Here is a 15,967-nt window from a genome sequence, read left to right as displayed (position 1 = left end):
GCTCCTATGCCTGCTTTTGGTTTGCAATAGATATATCAACATTTCTTTCTGTAAAAGAAATTATTAAAGCGATTGGGAAAATTATTTTCTGTAATATGAGATATATGAAGGATATTTCCAGACTATGAAACAAATAAAATGCTCCTAATATTCTTACCTTTATAGTATCCAACAAAATGTTGTTAGAGGATATTGACCATTATTAGTACTTCAATATAATCAAACGACAACAAATTGATGGAAATTCAAACTTTTATTTTGCAATAGAATATATGAATTTATATTTAGATGGATAATTTTTTTTTAAAAGATGAGATCCTAAAACCTTTGATAATTAATTTAGATAAAAAATTTATATAAAAATATATCAAATAAGATTTCAAACCTTCTTAGGTGGATAAATGCATCACTAATTAACTAATGTTTCATAAGGTATATATCAATAGATAAATATAATATTATTAAATTTAAATATTAATATAATAATATACGCACATTTTTTGAAATCAAGTTTTTGGAATCTTATCCCAAGAGGCCTTTGTAGGCCCATTTATCATGGTCCGGCCCATCAATGAATCATCTCCCTTCTTCCTCCCATGTCCTTCCTCCAACCAAGTGAGTCTCGTCGAATGATGATGCTACCTGCTTGCTTCCACAAATCCTACATGCCGACCACATCGCTCCTCTTCGCATCGCCTCCATTCCTTCTCCCCTCTCCTTCCTTCTCCAAGAGCTACACATCGAGCCGCCGCTCCTCGTTCGCGGAGGGACACCGACAACAATCACAGCCCATTTCCGCTGCCCGCTCCTCGCCGCTTCCTTCCTCGACCTCCTGCCACGGCTTGGTGTTCGACGTTGGCCCCGCCCCTTCCTGGGACAGCCACGAGGTTGGCTCCCCGGTCGTCAAGCGGTACGTCCGGGACGACGAGGAGCGGTGGCTCATGTGGTACCATGGCAGAGGCGACGAAGGCGACTCCATCGGCGTGGCGGTCTCCGGGAACGGGATCCACTGGGAGAGAGGATCTGGCCCTGTCACAACTAGCGACGACGTTGGCCAGGTCATGCGCCGCAGCTCCGACTGGTGGGCGTTCGACACGGCGAGCGTGAGCCCATCGGATGTGCTTATCATGTCCAGCGACAATCTCACAGCGCCCGGCGCCGTCTACTGGCTTTACTATACTGGCTCTAGCCAGGAGAAGCTGGAGATCCCCTGTGAGGATGCAGGCGACCAATGTCGCCCTCGTTTCGTGTCGCTGCCGGGCCTAGCTATCAGCCAAGACGGCCGACACTGGGCGAGGATCGAAGGGGAGCACCACAGCGGCGCCCTCTTCGACGCCGGCTCTGCCGGCGAGTGGGACGCCCTGTTTGCAGCATCACCGAAGGTCGTGTACCATGGCCGAGGCGATCTGAGGATGTATTACCACTCGTTCGACCAGAGGAACGGGCATCACGCTGTCGGCATCGCCAGGTCCGGGGACGGGATCCGGTGGGTGAAGCTAGGGGAGGTCCTGGGACGCGGACCCGCCGGCTCTTTCGACGAGGCCGGCGCCAGGAATGCTCACGTCGTGAGGAACCAGAGAGACGGCTCGTACCTAATGGCTTACGAAGGTGTCTCTGTGGAGGGGGCTACACGTATCGGCTTGGCGGTGTCTTCGGACGGATTGAAGAACTGGCGGCGATGGGGTGATGAGGTGATTCTTGAGCCATCCACTGATGAGGACGGATGGGATAGCAGAGGGGTCGGTGCTCCATGTCTGCTCCAAATTATGGAAGGAGGGGGAGAAGAATGGAGGCTGTACTACACAGGCATAGGGAAGGACGGGAGGGCAGGCATTGGAATGGCGGTTTCGGAAGGTTCAGAGCTTGGTAGCTTCAAGAAATGGGTGCGAATCCAACTGTAAGGCGACATGGATTCCCAGTGCATCCACCCTGATGTCTACATCTCACCTCTTCTTTCAGCTTGTATTTGCTTGATCAATCATAGAACAAAAAGGGATTCACCCAAGGGAGGACAGCATCTCAGGTCACCAAACCAAATGTGAGATGGGTTCCAATTCTTCTCATTTGACCTTCCAAGACTCATTCCAGTAAGTTCTGTAATGATAGGTTTTAATAACCTTATGCTTGCCAGCATGCCCATCACATGTAAGGTTTCAATGGTCTCTAATGAGATCACTCTTACCGCTACCGTAACAAGGTCTGGATTGTTATTCTCTTTGAGTTTTTATGATTTATGTTCTTTTTTCTTATGTACTCATAAAATAGGGGTATAATCTGCATATGTTATTATTCAGATGCAATAAATGTGCTTCCATCAATCATTTGTTCGGTTCATAAAGCATGTAGTTATGATTTTTCTTTTTGAACAGTTCATGTGCCTTGGTGTTCTTTGTTCTTATCACAAAGTGCATCATGCTGGCAATAAATGTTCTTTCAGCTGATCATTTTCTTGGTCTAGAAAGCATGTATTATATTATCATATTTCTAATCTTTGAACAAGTCTGAAATTTTGAGATTTGTTCAATTGAGTTACAAGCTAAATCAAGTTTATGGGTTTCAAATCATTATTAGCTTAATGTGAGAAATAAGATAACAGGAACATGGACTAATATTTGTCAAAACTAAACTAATACCTGATTCTACTTTCTATATATCTGCCTGGACTTTGCAATGATATGTAACCTATGTGATCAAATTTGTAAAAGTCAGGATAGCTTTTCTGAAGGTGGATGGAGAAGATTTTTAGTGCCAGTCATTGCAATGTGACATTAGAGCATCTTTATGTGTCCCTTCATCTGGATTTATGTGTTGTGAAGACCAGTGCAAGAGCTAATGGACTATTTGGCACAAAGAGAGTGATAGAAACACCGAGGATAATTAGATAGGAATCCAAGCAAGTTTAGTTCCATATTGGAATTAGGAAATATGAATGTGTACACAACCAAAGTTGATTTTGGGAATTTTCGTGGTATTTCCCTTTTTTTCGAAAGTTAGAGTACTTTTGGAGGAGGGCACTTGTCCAGATCATTCTAGTAATACAATGATTTTATATTAGAAACTAGTTGAATGTTTCCCATTATGAGAGGAATTTGTTTTCACTATTAAAGTTTTATAACAAGATAGTTATTGGGTGATCAGACACTTATATTGGCAAGAAATTTATCATGGTTCAGCCTCTGTCTAGTCCAAAAGAAAAAAGACGATAGTGATTTAGCTTTAGCGTTAAAATTGTCAAATGTGTTATATTCAAGGTTTTCAATCTTGGGTACTGGACCTGTGCTGGTCCATGGTCGAATCGATAAGGGTGCGCACTGTGTGTTGGTATTTTGCTAGGGGAGGGGGAGAAAGGAGGAGGAGGGAGGAAGAATAAAGAAGGAGGAAGAGGAGATGTATCATAGGCAGTGGTCGAGCAAAGAATGAAGGAGAAAAATGCTTGTGAGTCGTGAGCCCTAGGAGATGGGTTATTTAAAAGAAAAACATTTGTTTTAATGAAGAAAAAGAATAGGCCGAACCATCCAAAATAGGATGCTCCACAACCCAATAACCTATTGGATCGGTACATAGCGTCCTGTATGTAGGGTGAAACATAAATCTACATCTATGGTTATATCCCTTGGGATGATAATAGGATAGCTCATTATTTACCCTATATTGCTTGAACTGATAGGTTTGCTCTATCATGGTGTAGTGACCCTTCTCAAACTTGGGTTTACCTCCTTTTATCAGGATGCACATGAATGAGAGTTCATGACTTTTTTTGTTCCAAATAAATCTGGAATCACTAAGAACCATATGATTCATGGTGGATTGAAGGGTCATAGATGGAAGAGTCATGTGTTTCGTTGTTGATGCTGATGGAATCCCCATATCCAATTCCTGCAATGGGTTCCATGGTGCAGATAACAAGTACCTTGACATGGATAAACATATTTAAGATTCAATCAGCATTAGGGAAACTTGTAGTGCACATTCATAACTGATGTATATCTATATCAAAATGCCAGTCCTGTTTCCTTACAGAGTGGTAGTCTTAGATCTAGACTTATGATGTAAAATATCTGTAGGGAAATATGGAGGTCTTGCATGTGAAGTGATGTTCATGTAACTGCAGTTTTCTTTGTTTGTTCCTAGCTGTATTTCTTGGATCATGAAACTTCCTTCTTAATGTTTTGTTATGATCATTAAGTAAGAATAATGATTTATCTCAAGGTGCTCCTAGTGGTAACAACATCCATCCCCCGAAGTTAAAGGAGGTCTAACTCATTGAACTTAATTGCGTGTTCTATTTTTATTTGCTAAAATGGGAGTGAAAAGTTATCTTGGATGTAGGGTGTGTTATCTCTAGAGATAATGAAGAATTGCTGAAGCATCGAGCATCAGTCGACACGAAGAAAGATTCATACGAGTAGGAGATCTAGTATCTGGTGATAATTTCAGTTACATTTCTCTTTTTTGTCCTTTTGTAACAGTTCCAGCTACAAATCTAAAAACAAGATCAACAGTTTCATGTGTTTAAGAGAAAAAAGATGGAAATAGAAGGACAATTTTGTGTTAAGCTTATCAAGAACTTTGCACCACATCCAGATACAATCAAACAATGCTCCATGTACTCTGATTTTGAAGTTTCATCATATGCCTCCATCTTGCCCGCATGGTTTGAGATTTTAATAGAATGTGTCATAAAATTTTCTTAACAGCAGTTTAGTTCCTTGCAGACATTCTTCCAATCATCAAGGCTTTTGTTTTTGTTGCAGCCACTGCCTCCCCATTGGAACCTACTACGGATATATTCTTCAGTGAGAACCTCTTTTGTGCGATCAAAATTTGCATCTGGAACACTTGGGAAGCAAAAAGAGAAGTTCTAATCAATTGCAGCCTCCCGGAATAATCCAAAATTCTCTCACTCCAAGATGATTCTTCTGCTATAATCCAAGAATTCTGGAAGAGATCAGAGGCACCCAACTTCTTTCAAAATAGCAAGCTGTAATCGTTAGGGAGAATTATAAACTTAATTTGGATGCAAGTGCTAACACATCTCATTATTCCAGGTTCTCTCAATTTGTCAGGAAACTCTGGAGGCAACAGCATTTCATTCATAAAAGCATATGGTACGCCATCAAAGAGAGAGGAGGTTTTCTTTTAATATCCATTTTCTGAGAGTGCATTTTGCAGGCAACTTTTCTCTTCCTCTGATACCTCCTAATCAGTTTTATGTGCTAGGAAATTGATATAGATATAAATTATCACATTCATAGTATTTGTCTGTCGGAATTGCATGTTCCAAACCTCATCCAGCTACTTGCTACCTGAACTCGAGTGCTTATTTTGCTGTTGATGTTGGTTTTTGATCGATTGGTATGTAGCAATGGTAGTATTTTCCTACACATATGTGTGAGTGGTGTGATATGACATTTATTTTTCCAGTGGGATTATCGTAAACGTATGAGAGTGAACATGCAAGGCATTCATCTTAAGACATCTTAGATTCTAAGCATGAAATCAAAGAGCTTTTATGAGGGAAAGTAAGCATCATGGTGAGGAGGGGAGGAAGGATACTGTAGTGTAGCAACCATATTATTTATGGTAGGAGACGAGGGAAGGAAAAATGAAGAGTAAGGAGAATAAAGAAGAGAACGAAGAAAGAGCAAGAGGAGAAAGAAGAAAGGAGGTATTTTAGAGCCTATTGTTACAGACTTAGTTGAATTTACTTAAGTTGTGGAGTTCTCTTGTAAAAAAAAATTTTAATTTTTCTCAAAGAAACGATAAAAATTGATTAGTTTCAAAAGCAAATTGTGGATAAATCTCAATGTTTCAAACAAAAGCATACGACTTTAGCAATTCAATAAATACTTCGAAGGCAAAAAGAATAAGGCTTTGAATGTCAAAAAGATAGTTTCAAGTCCCATATTCATATCGACTGTTTAATCGGATGCTTATATATGATTTATGTATAAGCTCGGAAAAAGCTTACATATGATTTACGTATAAGCTCAAAAGTTTAAAACTAAATCACCGACACTACTTAAAGTCCTATCCAGTCTTGTGTCACTCAGAGTTCTAAGATGATTGACATTTGAGCATAAGTCTCGAAAACAACTTTGTAATCTTATAGACTTTACCAAAACTAACCAAAAAAAGAAAAACATGCAAAACAAAAAGTACAATATATCAAAATTGAAGAACGTTGATTCCGTTAAAAGGTGTTATGGACAGGTGATAGACATGGATGGTATTCTCCCTCGTTTAATCTATTGATGACATATGTTGGTATTCTTCGACAATCACATCTTCTGTGCTGCTAAGTTTGGACTACTTCATCAAGTATTAGAGACTTCTGCACGCCCTCATGTAGAATCCTTATGAGCATAGTAATTCTTATCATGAGATCTATCACAATTTATCTTTGAAGTGTTGCATTGACTCCTTAGTATTTCAGTCAGTCAGTCGATCGAGCCGAAGTTCCATTTGATCGATCCAAAATTGTGCGTTCTCTACCTTAAGCAAGTTGGCTTGAAGATTTAGGTGTGCTTCAGCTTCTATAACCCTCCCTTTATGGCTTTGATGTCTTTCCGGTGCTGGTGATTCGGGTTGCACTTCCTTCGAGTGAAGAGAATTGCCAATGTCTGGGATTACCTTTTTGACTACTGTAGTTTGCCGTCAAGGCTACATCCTACTCTCCTCCATTGTGGTCGTATGAGGGGCTGCTCCCCCCTTCGTAGCCTTGCTAGACTCAGCATGATGTTTTGCCATGGTGAGTTGAGTGCACGAATTCACCGATTGCTTACCAAGTACTGTAGATTTAGTTAATTTTTTTATAAGTCGTGAGGCTATGAGGATGGGTCAATCTAAGTGTAATCTTGTATAGGTTTTAAAGAACTTGTAAAGAAAAAAATTGAATATTTTTCAAAGTTGATCGGGAGTATATCATCGATCAATTTTCATCCGACGTATGAACATCACGTGGTGTCCGAAGTGAAAGAAAATAATGGATGACACTCTCCACTTGTCTACCCATGTGATGAAGGGCTTAAGATAGACGATTATAGACTATCCATCTTATCGCCTACATGTACAAGAGACCAAGGGGGAGACTGTTGAAGGCGGTTAGAGGTTGCCTCTTCACAGTATATTACATGAAATATTCTGCTCATTTACGACTAAGTATAAAAGGTCATCTTCAATATAATGAAGAGATGAGTTATTTTTTTTTTACCACTTGCATACATACTCATATATCTTTGATTATTAACTTGGCATCGGAGGGACCACGTTGGAAAATCTCTTTCGACCTCGTTCTTAGTGTAGGTGGTACCTCGGGAGCTTAATATTTCTATCTCAGAGACATTTTGAACAATCCTATATATATAGATCAGGACCACGTCGGGCTAACCAGAATATTAATGACTTCTTCCCTTAACATTTTTAGTGCTAGAAAGGCCTGATATTGTAGGAACGATCGCCCATCAACCCTCTCAATGAATGCTTGAGCAAAGAGGTTTTGCTCCTGACGTATAGTACTTTCACCCGAGGAGGACAGCAGTCATCCTTTCCACACATGGGCACATCCACCTTGATGCAAATGTCGATACGATATTGTCATCTATTCAACAACCCGAGTCTCTCACCCCCAAGGATGCCCTTGAGCCATCCGCTCATTCTCGCCTAAATATTCTTAAATCTCAAATCTCACTTAGTAAGTACAAATGCCAATAAGTATAATATTGGTCATCACTCTACTTTTACCTCAATTAACCTAGTAGGGTGGTGTCGAGGTTCTTTAACTTAGTGTTGTGCTGACATCGCAAGAGCGCATGAGACCCATTGAACTACTAGACGAGGAGGGGGGGGAGGGGGGGAGGGATATTTGGAATTTAATCCTAATTTGATGAACTGTACCATCATTATATCCTACCTGAGATCTAATTGGTAGAGTCAACGAAGGATTCCTTGTGAATCCAACTATGATAGATGGGCTGATATTTGAAGGAGATACTATGAGAGTCCCAATAATAATAATAATGAGTAAAGTGTTTTTATCCACTCCACTAGATTTTATACAATACCAACACAGGTCTGTCAATCAAATCAAATCAAAGTATAATACAGAAAAACTCTCGATAAATGCATTGACGCACACTATCCAAAAAAAACACTTAGCACAACAGAATCAAATTACCAGGTAACCTTTTGAAGAAGAAGAATGAAACTGCCTGAGATTTTATACAATCTTATATTAGATTACAAAGAATATAATTGTGAGGCTCCTGCCGATGTAAGATCTAGGAAGGATCAATGTATACAGTTTTATCTTGGAATATTTTTAAAAAACTACTTCCATTTCTTGAATGCTGATCTCCCAGATTACAAAGGAACCACCTCACTGCTGTAATCTATATTAGATTACATACACAACAAAATTAAGTGTTCACAAAACAAAAAGATCACAGCAGTTAAAACTAGCTATGCCTGGAGCACTATTCTCAGTCCACGCAGGAAGATGCATCCATTCTCCGAACCGCCACAGATTATAGAAATCCAAATACCTCTGGTTTATGATTGGTTCTTCAGATTATCCTGTGTTCTTCATATTCCTTGGATGATCCATGAATGGTTCTATGATGAGTCCAGCCTTGGCTTCTTTATTTCTAGTAATGATGCAACACATCAATATAAAATGTCGGCTTAATTGTCACATTAAGGGTACTAGTTTAAAATATTCCAAATAAGCAGGATTCAAAAAGATGGTTTTCAAAATGAATGACTGTTTAAAAAAGACTCTGTTACCTTGTTTAGTTGCAGTAGCCTGACCATAATATTGATCAAAGATGGGGCCAACTTGTGAATTTGCCTAATGTGACACAAATAAATGAAAATAATCTGATATTTTTAACATGACAAATGCCAGACATAAATCTTGATCACAAGAATACCTGAATATTAATGCTTTCTTGTGAGTCAATATCAACTACTACGTGGGATCTCAGCATATCAATTCCATCTCCTTCATCATCAGCAACTTGCTTCATTTCTGAGGCCTGAAACTAAATCAAGAAAATAATTTAAGTAATTCATGATCGTAACACGGATTTTCTGTGGTTTAACTTGGTAAATGTTACCTTATTCCCCTTCTCTTTACTTGTTCCGCATTGGCCATTAGTCCTTGTACAAGTTAATTTCTTTGCAGCTTGCTCAACTGTAGACACCTTTCTTTTTGTTGATGGACATCCCTGCCATCGAACGGTTATAGGAATAGGGCTAAATAGTTTACTCTTATCAATCACACTCCCGAAGGACTCACCCGTATCTTCACAGCCAGCAGATTTAGCACCACTTGTTAGACTGGGTTTATTGTTCCCATTTACTGCATCATTTACCTTTAACTTCTGCTGAAAATCATCAATACAATTCCACAATATTTTGCAGGCATCATCAGATGCCACAGCCAAATCTGCTGCATCATCAAATTTCTTAAGAAGATAATGATATCGCTGGCCTTCGAAATTGCTACTCCAATCATCATGACAAACTTTAACCCTTGTGTGATGCCTACTCAAATCCTTCCTCCATCTTGATAAAACATACTTGGAAGAAACAGTAATATCTGACTGGATCTTAATAAGAACAGAGACTATATGCCTACATAAGATTCCTCTAAACTCAAACAGGCAACAAGAACAATTAATTTCTTTCTCCTCTTTGTTAAAATAGACTTTGTAATCAAGTGTTCTATGATGTTGATTATTTTCTTCTCCAACAGCCAAAATCTCAGACACACTGAATTCAAGCACACCATCCATCTCTCTTACCAAGCATACTTCACAATATAGCTTCGCTATCACCTCTTGTTGAAATTCCTTAAACTTCTCAATGGTGTAAACCTGTTGAAATTGCTTTTCTATGGGGAAATGAGTTACACAAGGAATCTGCGAATTGAAAGACTGAATATCTGCTTGGTTTTCCTTCTGAACCTTACTCTTGAATATGTCATTGTACTGCTCAAGGAACTGCTTTATGGTTGACGTGGAGCTCACATTCCCATCAAAGAATGGATTCATGGTTTCACCGTGCTGTGTGGACAACATTCCAGCCCAAAATGTATCTTTCCCAAAAGCTGGAACCCAATAATTCCTTTCTTCATATAAATTAGTTAGCCATTCGTTACTTTCAAGCTCCTTAAACGCTTTAATGATGTCAGCCCAGCTGTCCTCAAATTCTTTCTTTGTTGAAGCATCATAAACAGCATGTTGTATGGCATTTGTTATGGGTTCACACATTTCGTAACTCCCCAAATTCTCTGGTACTGTCTTCAGTATATGCCACAAACACCAACTATGTCGAGTGTCAGGGAATACGATCTCAACTGCTTTCCTTATTGCTTCTGACTGAGTTGTGATGATGGCTATTGGAGCACATCCAGACATGCATGATAGCCAAGTTTTAAACAGCCAGATAAATGTCTCTACCTCCTCATCTAATAACAATCCACATCCAAACAAAATTGCCTGGCCATGATGGTTTACCCCTACAAAAGTTGACAAGGGCATGTTGTACTTATTTGTCAAGTATGATGTATCGAACATAACAACATCACCAAACTCTTCATATGCTGCCCTACACCTTGCATCTGCCCAGAATACATTTCTAATATGAGATTTGCAATCAATATCCATAACGTAGAAGAAATTTGAATTCTTAGCTTGCATCCGAACAAAGTAATCATACATTGATTCTGCATCTCCAACCTCAAGCCGCAACCTCTTTGCCTTCTCAACAGTATTTCTGCAGTTTTTTCCTAAAGTTGAGACGTTCTCGGGACCTTTAGATTGGGCGATGACAGACTGAGAGCTCTTACTGATGTCAACTCCCTCAACATTATTTATTTCAAGCATAGTCTTCACATCATAATTGATTTTCCTATTGCATAAAAAGAAACATGACTTACTTGGAAACAGCACATGATTGTGTTCCAGAACAACAGAATTAACTCTGCAACTCCCACTTTCAAACACTGTAGCATTAACTCTAGCCTTGCATCCAGTTTTTTTCAAAGGGTTAGGATTAAGGATATTACGTTTAGAAGAGTATGATTTCCCTACTCGAGAGCAAGCAATAGTAACAAACTTTGATTTTCCATCAGCGGAAAATGATATTGCTCTTCTCATGATCCCAAAACCTTCCTGCTTAGCATAATTATTATAATATTCAACAAGAGCATCCAAAGAATAGAATGTCATCCCACGCACAGGGGGGTTTATTACTGCATTGTCCTCCAATAATGTCTCTTGCTCATTCTTTTTAAGAGGTACAATTGTGTCATCCTCCAATCTATTTTGTATCCCTTGCTCTTTATTATGTAAAGTTGCAGTTGCATCATTTTTGAATTGATTTTCTGCCTCTTGCTCATTCTTTTCTAGAGTCATAGTTGCACAATCTTCCAATCTATGTTCGGCCTCATGCTCATTCTTATCTATAGTCATAATTGCATTATCTTCCAATATATTTTCCGTTCCTTTCTCATTCTTGTTTTCTGCTGAACTCTCCATTTCTTGCTCATCTATTATCTCATCACTGGTATCTCCAGATGAAGAAAGGCCCTCCTCTGGCTCCATCTAGTTTACCAAGTTAAAAATATGCCATGCACATGTCAGGAACAAAAAAAATTCAACTTAAAATGAGGGAAGTGTAAGAAAAAATTACCAAAAGCAGTTGATAGATCAAAAGGTAGAGGGACCTTAGCCTTAATTGGTGGTGGTGATCAGGGCTCAAAGTCTTGAGTATCAGACCTGAACCAATCATTGGATGGACTGGTATACGTTAGGTTTGTAGTGACGTACAAGCACATGGCATGTGTCATTGTGCAGGCGACAGACAGGTCGGTGGGCAGTGGGCTGGTGGTGATGTTGTGCTCTGTGCCCTAAGTGTCTCGACGAACAATAGTGATAAAGAGAGGTTTAATATACTTCATAATATGTTAAAATGGTTTTTAACTAAAAACTAGACCAGACTTAAGACATCCAAAATAGGCTGATTCGCAGCCTGGTTATCTGTTGGACTGATATTTACTGCTCAGTTTTTTAAACCATGATAGCGATTTTGATGAAGATGATAATGGTTCAATTTCAAATACCTTCTAAAAATTGACATTATATTACAAGGCAACAATAAAAAGTATTTGCATGAAAAATGTTACAAGGACCACATTAAGCTAGCCTTAATTCTCATGGGAACAAATCATCACCATTAATACAGCATAAACTTTTCAAGAATAAAGACAATCTGTTTGAAGTAACTAAACGAATTTCTGAAGTCTATACCAATTATACAACCATTAACAGTTTCACATGTCAGTCCATGGCCAAAGATATAGACAGTCCCACAACAGAAGGATGAGGATAAAATACAAGATCTTAAACCTCATTTAAGAATAATTGACTAATTAATGAACTGAACATTATACTTCTTTGATAAGGTTGTGACTTAAGAAGGCAATACTTCTTTGCTTGAAACGTTGAGACATATAACAAACTACTCGAGTGAGTTCATACAAAACCATTTCCATAATCATCCATATTCTCTCTCTTTTTTTCTTCATAATCCCTCTTACTCAGAGTCTGTTGTCTGTATATTTCCCATCAAAAGAGCCGATCTAAGCGATTGTTCTTAATTTTTATCTCAACGACTGCTGATTGGATTCTACACTTATAGCATGTTATTTAATACAACATGCTATATAAAGTCAAAATTAACATAAAATTTGAATGCCTGCAACCTTATATTCTATAATAATGAACCATATTCAAATTTGATTCATAAAAAAACTAGTACTGTGTGCAGTCAAGATAATCCAGAAATTCATCTTATTTCTATCCTGATTAGATAACAATTCTACAGAGAGATCTCCTTCCCTACTACTCGTCCAACATCCATATAAATTAGAGAGTCTCTGTTTTCTTTTGACTCATTTATTCCAGTTGGTATTATGAAGCTAAACAGTAGGAATTGCAGGTTCAATTATCTTCCACTTCCAACATTCAAATAGGAAGAACTTCAAATATTTTTTTCTTTAAGAGTTCTTCAACTACACATATATCAATCATATGAAGGATGCAATTCTATTTCAATTTATAAAATAAAATTAAAGGGATTAATTTTGTATAATTCCAGATGTCACCCCAGGTTGAAAATCCACCTACTTAAAAAAAGGAAATTTAGAGTTTTAGCTATATCCTGGAGTAGAGAAGGATGAAATTCACTAACAAGTCAATCTTACAATGAAATATCAAACTAGGTTATGTTTATTGCATGTCCTGAATAATCAAGAGGTATGAAAGTTAATATACTCTACATAGAACAAGTTCCATTTGGGTTTTTACTTCTTAGATCAAGATACGAGCAGAATCTTATTTTTGTAGAATACAAAAATGAAGTTATACCAATGAGCATTTCCCAGGTCTCAACTTCTTAAAAAATACAAATATGAATAAAAGTATAAACAGAAACAAATGCTGAAGTCCATAAGCACCTAGCACCTCAGAGCCTTTTGGACATAGATACATTGTATGTACAAGAGCTTGTAAATCTCATTTCCAATGTCACTTGATATTCTGAACTTCTAAATTTTTTCCTCTCCATCCAAGATAGTCAATATAAAAAAATCTTCGGTAGGCCTTTGATGTGACATACAAAAACTAGGATGCAACTAATCAAATGTAGAGCATCTCTAGTTGGTCTGAACATCAACTACTCCCATAAGTGAATACACCAAAACACATCCTCCTACTGTTAATGACACATACAACTATTTCCAGATACTAGATACTACTTCTAGATATGAGATTGATGGAGATCATGTAACAACCATACTCCAATTCATCAGCATAATGACAATTCTACAATGACTAACTACAGGGATAAAACACATCTAGCAAGTAAACATACACTGATAAGCATCAATTTACTTTTTAAAAAGCCAAAATTATACTTTAAACATGCCAGTAGCCCCATCCTTCCCAACCCACCGTTTATGAGTACAACAACAAACACCTTACTTTTCAGTATCGCTTTTCTTAGGATCCATCCATAACCAAGAAATGCTGGTTGAAGTGACCTCAACACATATAACTTTGCAATGCTCAACTCATTTGTCAAGCCACAATAGAAGGCAACGAAAGGCAAAGCAAAAAAAATCCCCATCTTCCTTTATAATTCTCACAATGTCTTCACGTAATTTGATATATTTCACCACAAAAACTAGAGAGGTCACATACACAAGAAACATAATTCGAACAGTTAAACAGAGTCTCCAGCAAAAAGAAGTAGAAGAGAAGAAAGTGCAAGCAATGAGCTAATTAGGGTTATGGGAGTGACGGAAAAACAAATAGGAACTCACCCACCTTATGCTCAATTCGCCGTAGCTGTGCAAAGAGGAAGCATGATGGGGAGTGGGGAAGGGAGGGGACCTCGAAAGGGATCGAAACCTTCTGATCACTCGGGAAATGCACGGCATGGAATGGGCCCTTCGACTGGGGGGGGAGCGGGGCTCCCCGTTGGGGCACCGTTCAGGAGTGCTCGGCGGGGGAGAGGACGCCGCCGCCGCGGCCGTCGTTGTCTGGAACCGTGCGAGAGGAGAACGACCGGGGAATTCGAGACGGCGGACGGAGGATGGGGGAGCGATGCTATTTGCCACGGGCGGTCAACCATGTCAGGTTAGCATGGCCTTATTTAGTTTCATTTTTACGAACTGGATTACGGCAAACTTTGCACGGGCAATCTTACGGGCCGTGGGGGAGAAAAATAATAAGAAAAGATATATTCCGATATTAATTATAAGATTTAAATTAAAATAATTCATGAAATCAATTATGCAAGGGTAGCATTTTGGTTCTGAGTAGTTATATTTCAAAAAGTTACATTAGCATTTTTTTGTTGAAACATGTAGGTTTATTTATTCTAACACCGTCAGTTTTATGAATAAAAATATAAAAAATAAAAGGTAAAACAATAATTTTAACATTTCAATTGATGGTGGTGAATAACGTCAGTGACGGATGCAAAGCGACGATAGAGCCTCTACGCTCTCGTTGCATCTTGTCACTTGGATGATTACTATTGTTGTGTCCTCCACCATCCCTCTCCTCTTGTCCTTCACCACCAATGCAAAGAGGGATGGCACGGTGCCCAGCTTGATGAGGGCAGTGTGATCAAGCAGGTAGAGGGCTAAGTCAAAGTGGACCTTTAGTGCGTTCTTGATGGACCTAATCGGCGCATTGAGGGTGACGAAGAGGTCCACAAGGGTGACAATGCGAGGTTTCTTTGCCTCGATGATAGAGCGGTATGCTTCAACAAATATGAGGCTATAAAGGATTGCAGCGACAGCGAAGAGGAGACGGAGGGCAATTGCGAGGGTGTTAAGGGTGTCTAGGGTGCACATGAATGCCTCACGGGTGAAGATGGGGGGTTAAGGAGGGCATCGACGGTGTTCTCCTAAGCCTTGGTTGCAGACGAGTGATGGTGATGGTGGTCGAGGAGGCGAGTGGTAAGGAGGGGCACGATGTTATTAGCATCGACGAGGGTGATGTGCATCTTCGGGTCCTACTTCGATAGGCGACGGATCTTCGCGATGACTTCGATATCAAACTTCGATTCCGTGACAACGAAACGTTAAAATTATCTTTTTGCCCTTTGTTTTCGTGTTTCCATTCATAAAATTGATGTTGTTCAGGTAAACGGGCTTATATATTTTACTTTTATAATCATAGAGACACTAATGTAACCTTTTTAAAGTATAAGAATTAGAACATTAAATATATTTAACTATAGGGATAATCTATAATTAGGGGTAATCTATAATTAGCCTTAGTATTTCTGTTCAATGGAAATTTTTATAGATTCACCCCTACATTTGATCTAAAAGATTTTTTTGCATATTAACCTCTAAATACTTCCCATATTATAAATATCTTAATCT

The 15,967-nt window shown here is 38.8% G+C and overlaps 2 protein-coding genes across 11 annotated transcripts; one reads left to right on the top strand and one right to left on the bottom strand.

Moving 5' to 3' along the window:
- Positions 1 to 607: 607 nt before the first annotated feature.
- LOC103996730 (uncharacterized) lies at positions 608 to 5,384 on the top strand. Of its 5 annotated transcripts, none has more exons than XM_065081755.1 (3): positions 608 to 2,038; positions 4,330 to 4,424; positions 4,755 to 5,384. In XM_065081755.1, the coding sequence occupies exon 1, from the start codon at positions 630 to 632 to the stop codon at positions 1,899 to 1,901; it is 1,272 nt and encodes a 423-aa protein (XP_064937827.1). In that variant the 5' UTR covers positions 608 to 629; the 3' UTR covers positions 1,902 to 2,038; positions 4,330 to 4,424; positions 4,755 to 5,384. The 5 variants fall into 5 exon arrangements, with proteins under 5 accessions (XP_064937827.1, XP_064937826.1, XP_064937828.1 ...); XM_065081754.1 differs by having other exon boundaries at positions 608 to 2,087; XM_065081756.1 differs by lacking the exon at positions 4,330 to 4,424.
- Positions 5,385 to 8,185: 2,801 nt separating this feature from the next.
- LOC103996728 (protein FAR1-RELATED SEQUENCE 6) lies at positions 8,186 to 14,710 on the bottom strand. 6 transcript variants are annotated; one of them, XM_009417703.3, is made up of 5 exons: positions 14,390 to 14,710; positions 9,117 to 11,609; positions 8,931 to 9,041; positions 8,785 to 8,848; positions 8,186 to 8,637 (listed from the first exon to the last, which is right to left on the bottom strand). In XM_009417703.3, the coding sequence occupies exons 1-5, from the start codon at positions 14,504 to 14,506 to the stop codon at positions 8,570 to 8,572; spliced, it is 2,853 nt and encodes a 950-aa protein (XP_009415978.2). In that variant the 5' UTR covers positions 14,507 to 14,710; the 3' UTR covers positions 8,186 to 8,569. The 6 variants fall into 6 exon arrangements, 4 of the variants coding, with proteins under 4 accessions (XP_009415978.2, XP_009415979.2, XP_064937824.1 ...); XM_009417704.3 differs by having other exon boundaries at positions 8,931 to 9,035; XM_065081752.1 differs by having other exon boundaries at positions 14,394 to 14,710.
- Between the last annotated feature and the right edge of the window lie 1,257 nt (positions 14,711 to 15,967).

This window comes from Musa acuminata, chromosome BXJ1-9, assembly GCF_036884655.1.
Source record: "Musa acuminata AAA Group cultivar baxijiao chromosome BXJ1-9, Cavendish_Baxijiao_AAA, whole genome shotgun sequence".
NCBI lineage: Eukaryota > Viridiplantae > Streptophyta > Magnoliopsida > Zingiberales > Musaceae > Musa > Musa acuminata.
Note: the sequence above shows the minus strand (reverse complement) of the source record. Positions and strands in the feature narration are given on the sequence as shown.

Bases quoted from the DNA above. Each gene is read 5' to 3' on its own strand.
- LOC103996728 (XM_009417703.3), bottom strand. From the start codon at position 14,506: ATGCCGTGCATTTCCCGAGTGATCAGAAGGTTTCGATCCCTTTCGAGG. The intron at 11,610-14,389 runs GTGAGTTCCTAT...TTGGTAAACTAG, and splicing joins GCGAATTGAGCATAAGGTGG to ATGGAGCCAGAGGAGGGCCT. The intron at 9,042-9,116 runs GTAACATTTACC...TTCTTGATTTAG, and splicing joins GTAAAGAGAAGGGGAATAAG to TTTCAGGCCTCAGAAATGAA.
- LOC103996730 (XM_065081756.1), top strand. From the start codon at position 630: ATGATGATGCTACCTGCTTGCTTCCACAAATCCTACATGCCGACCACA.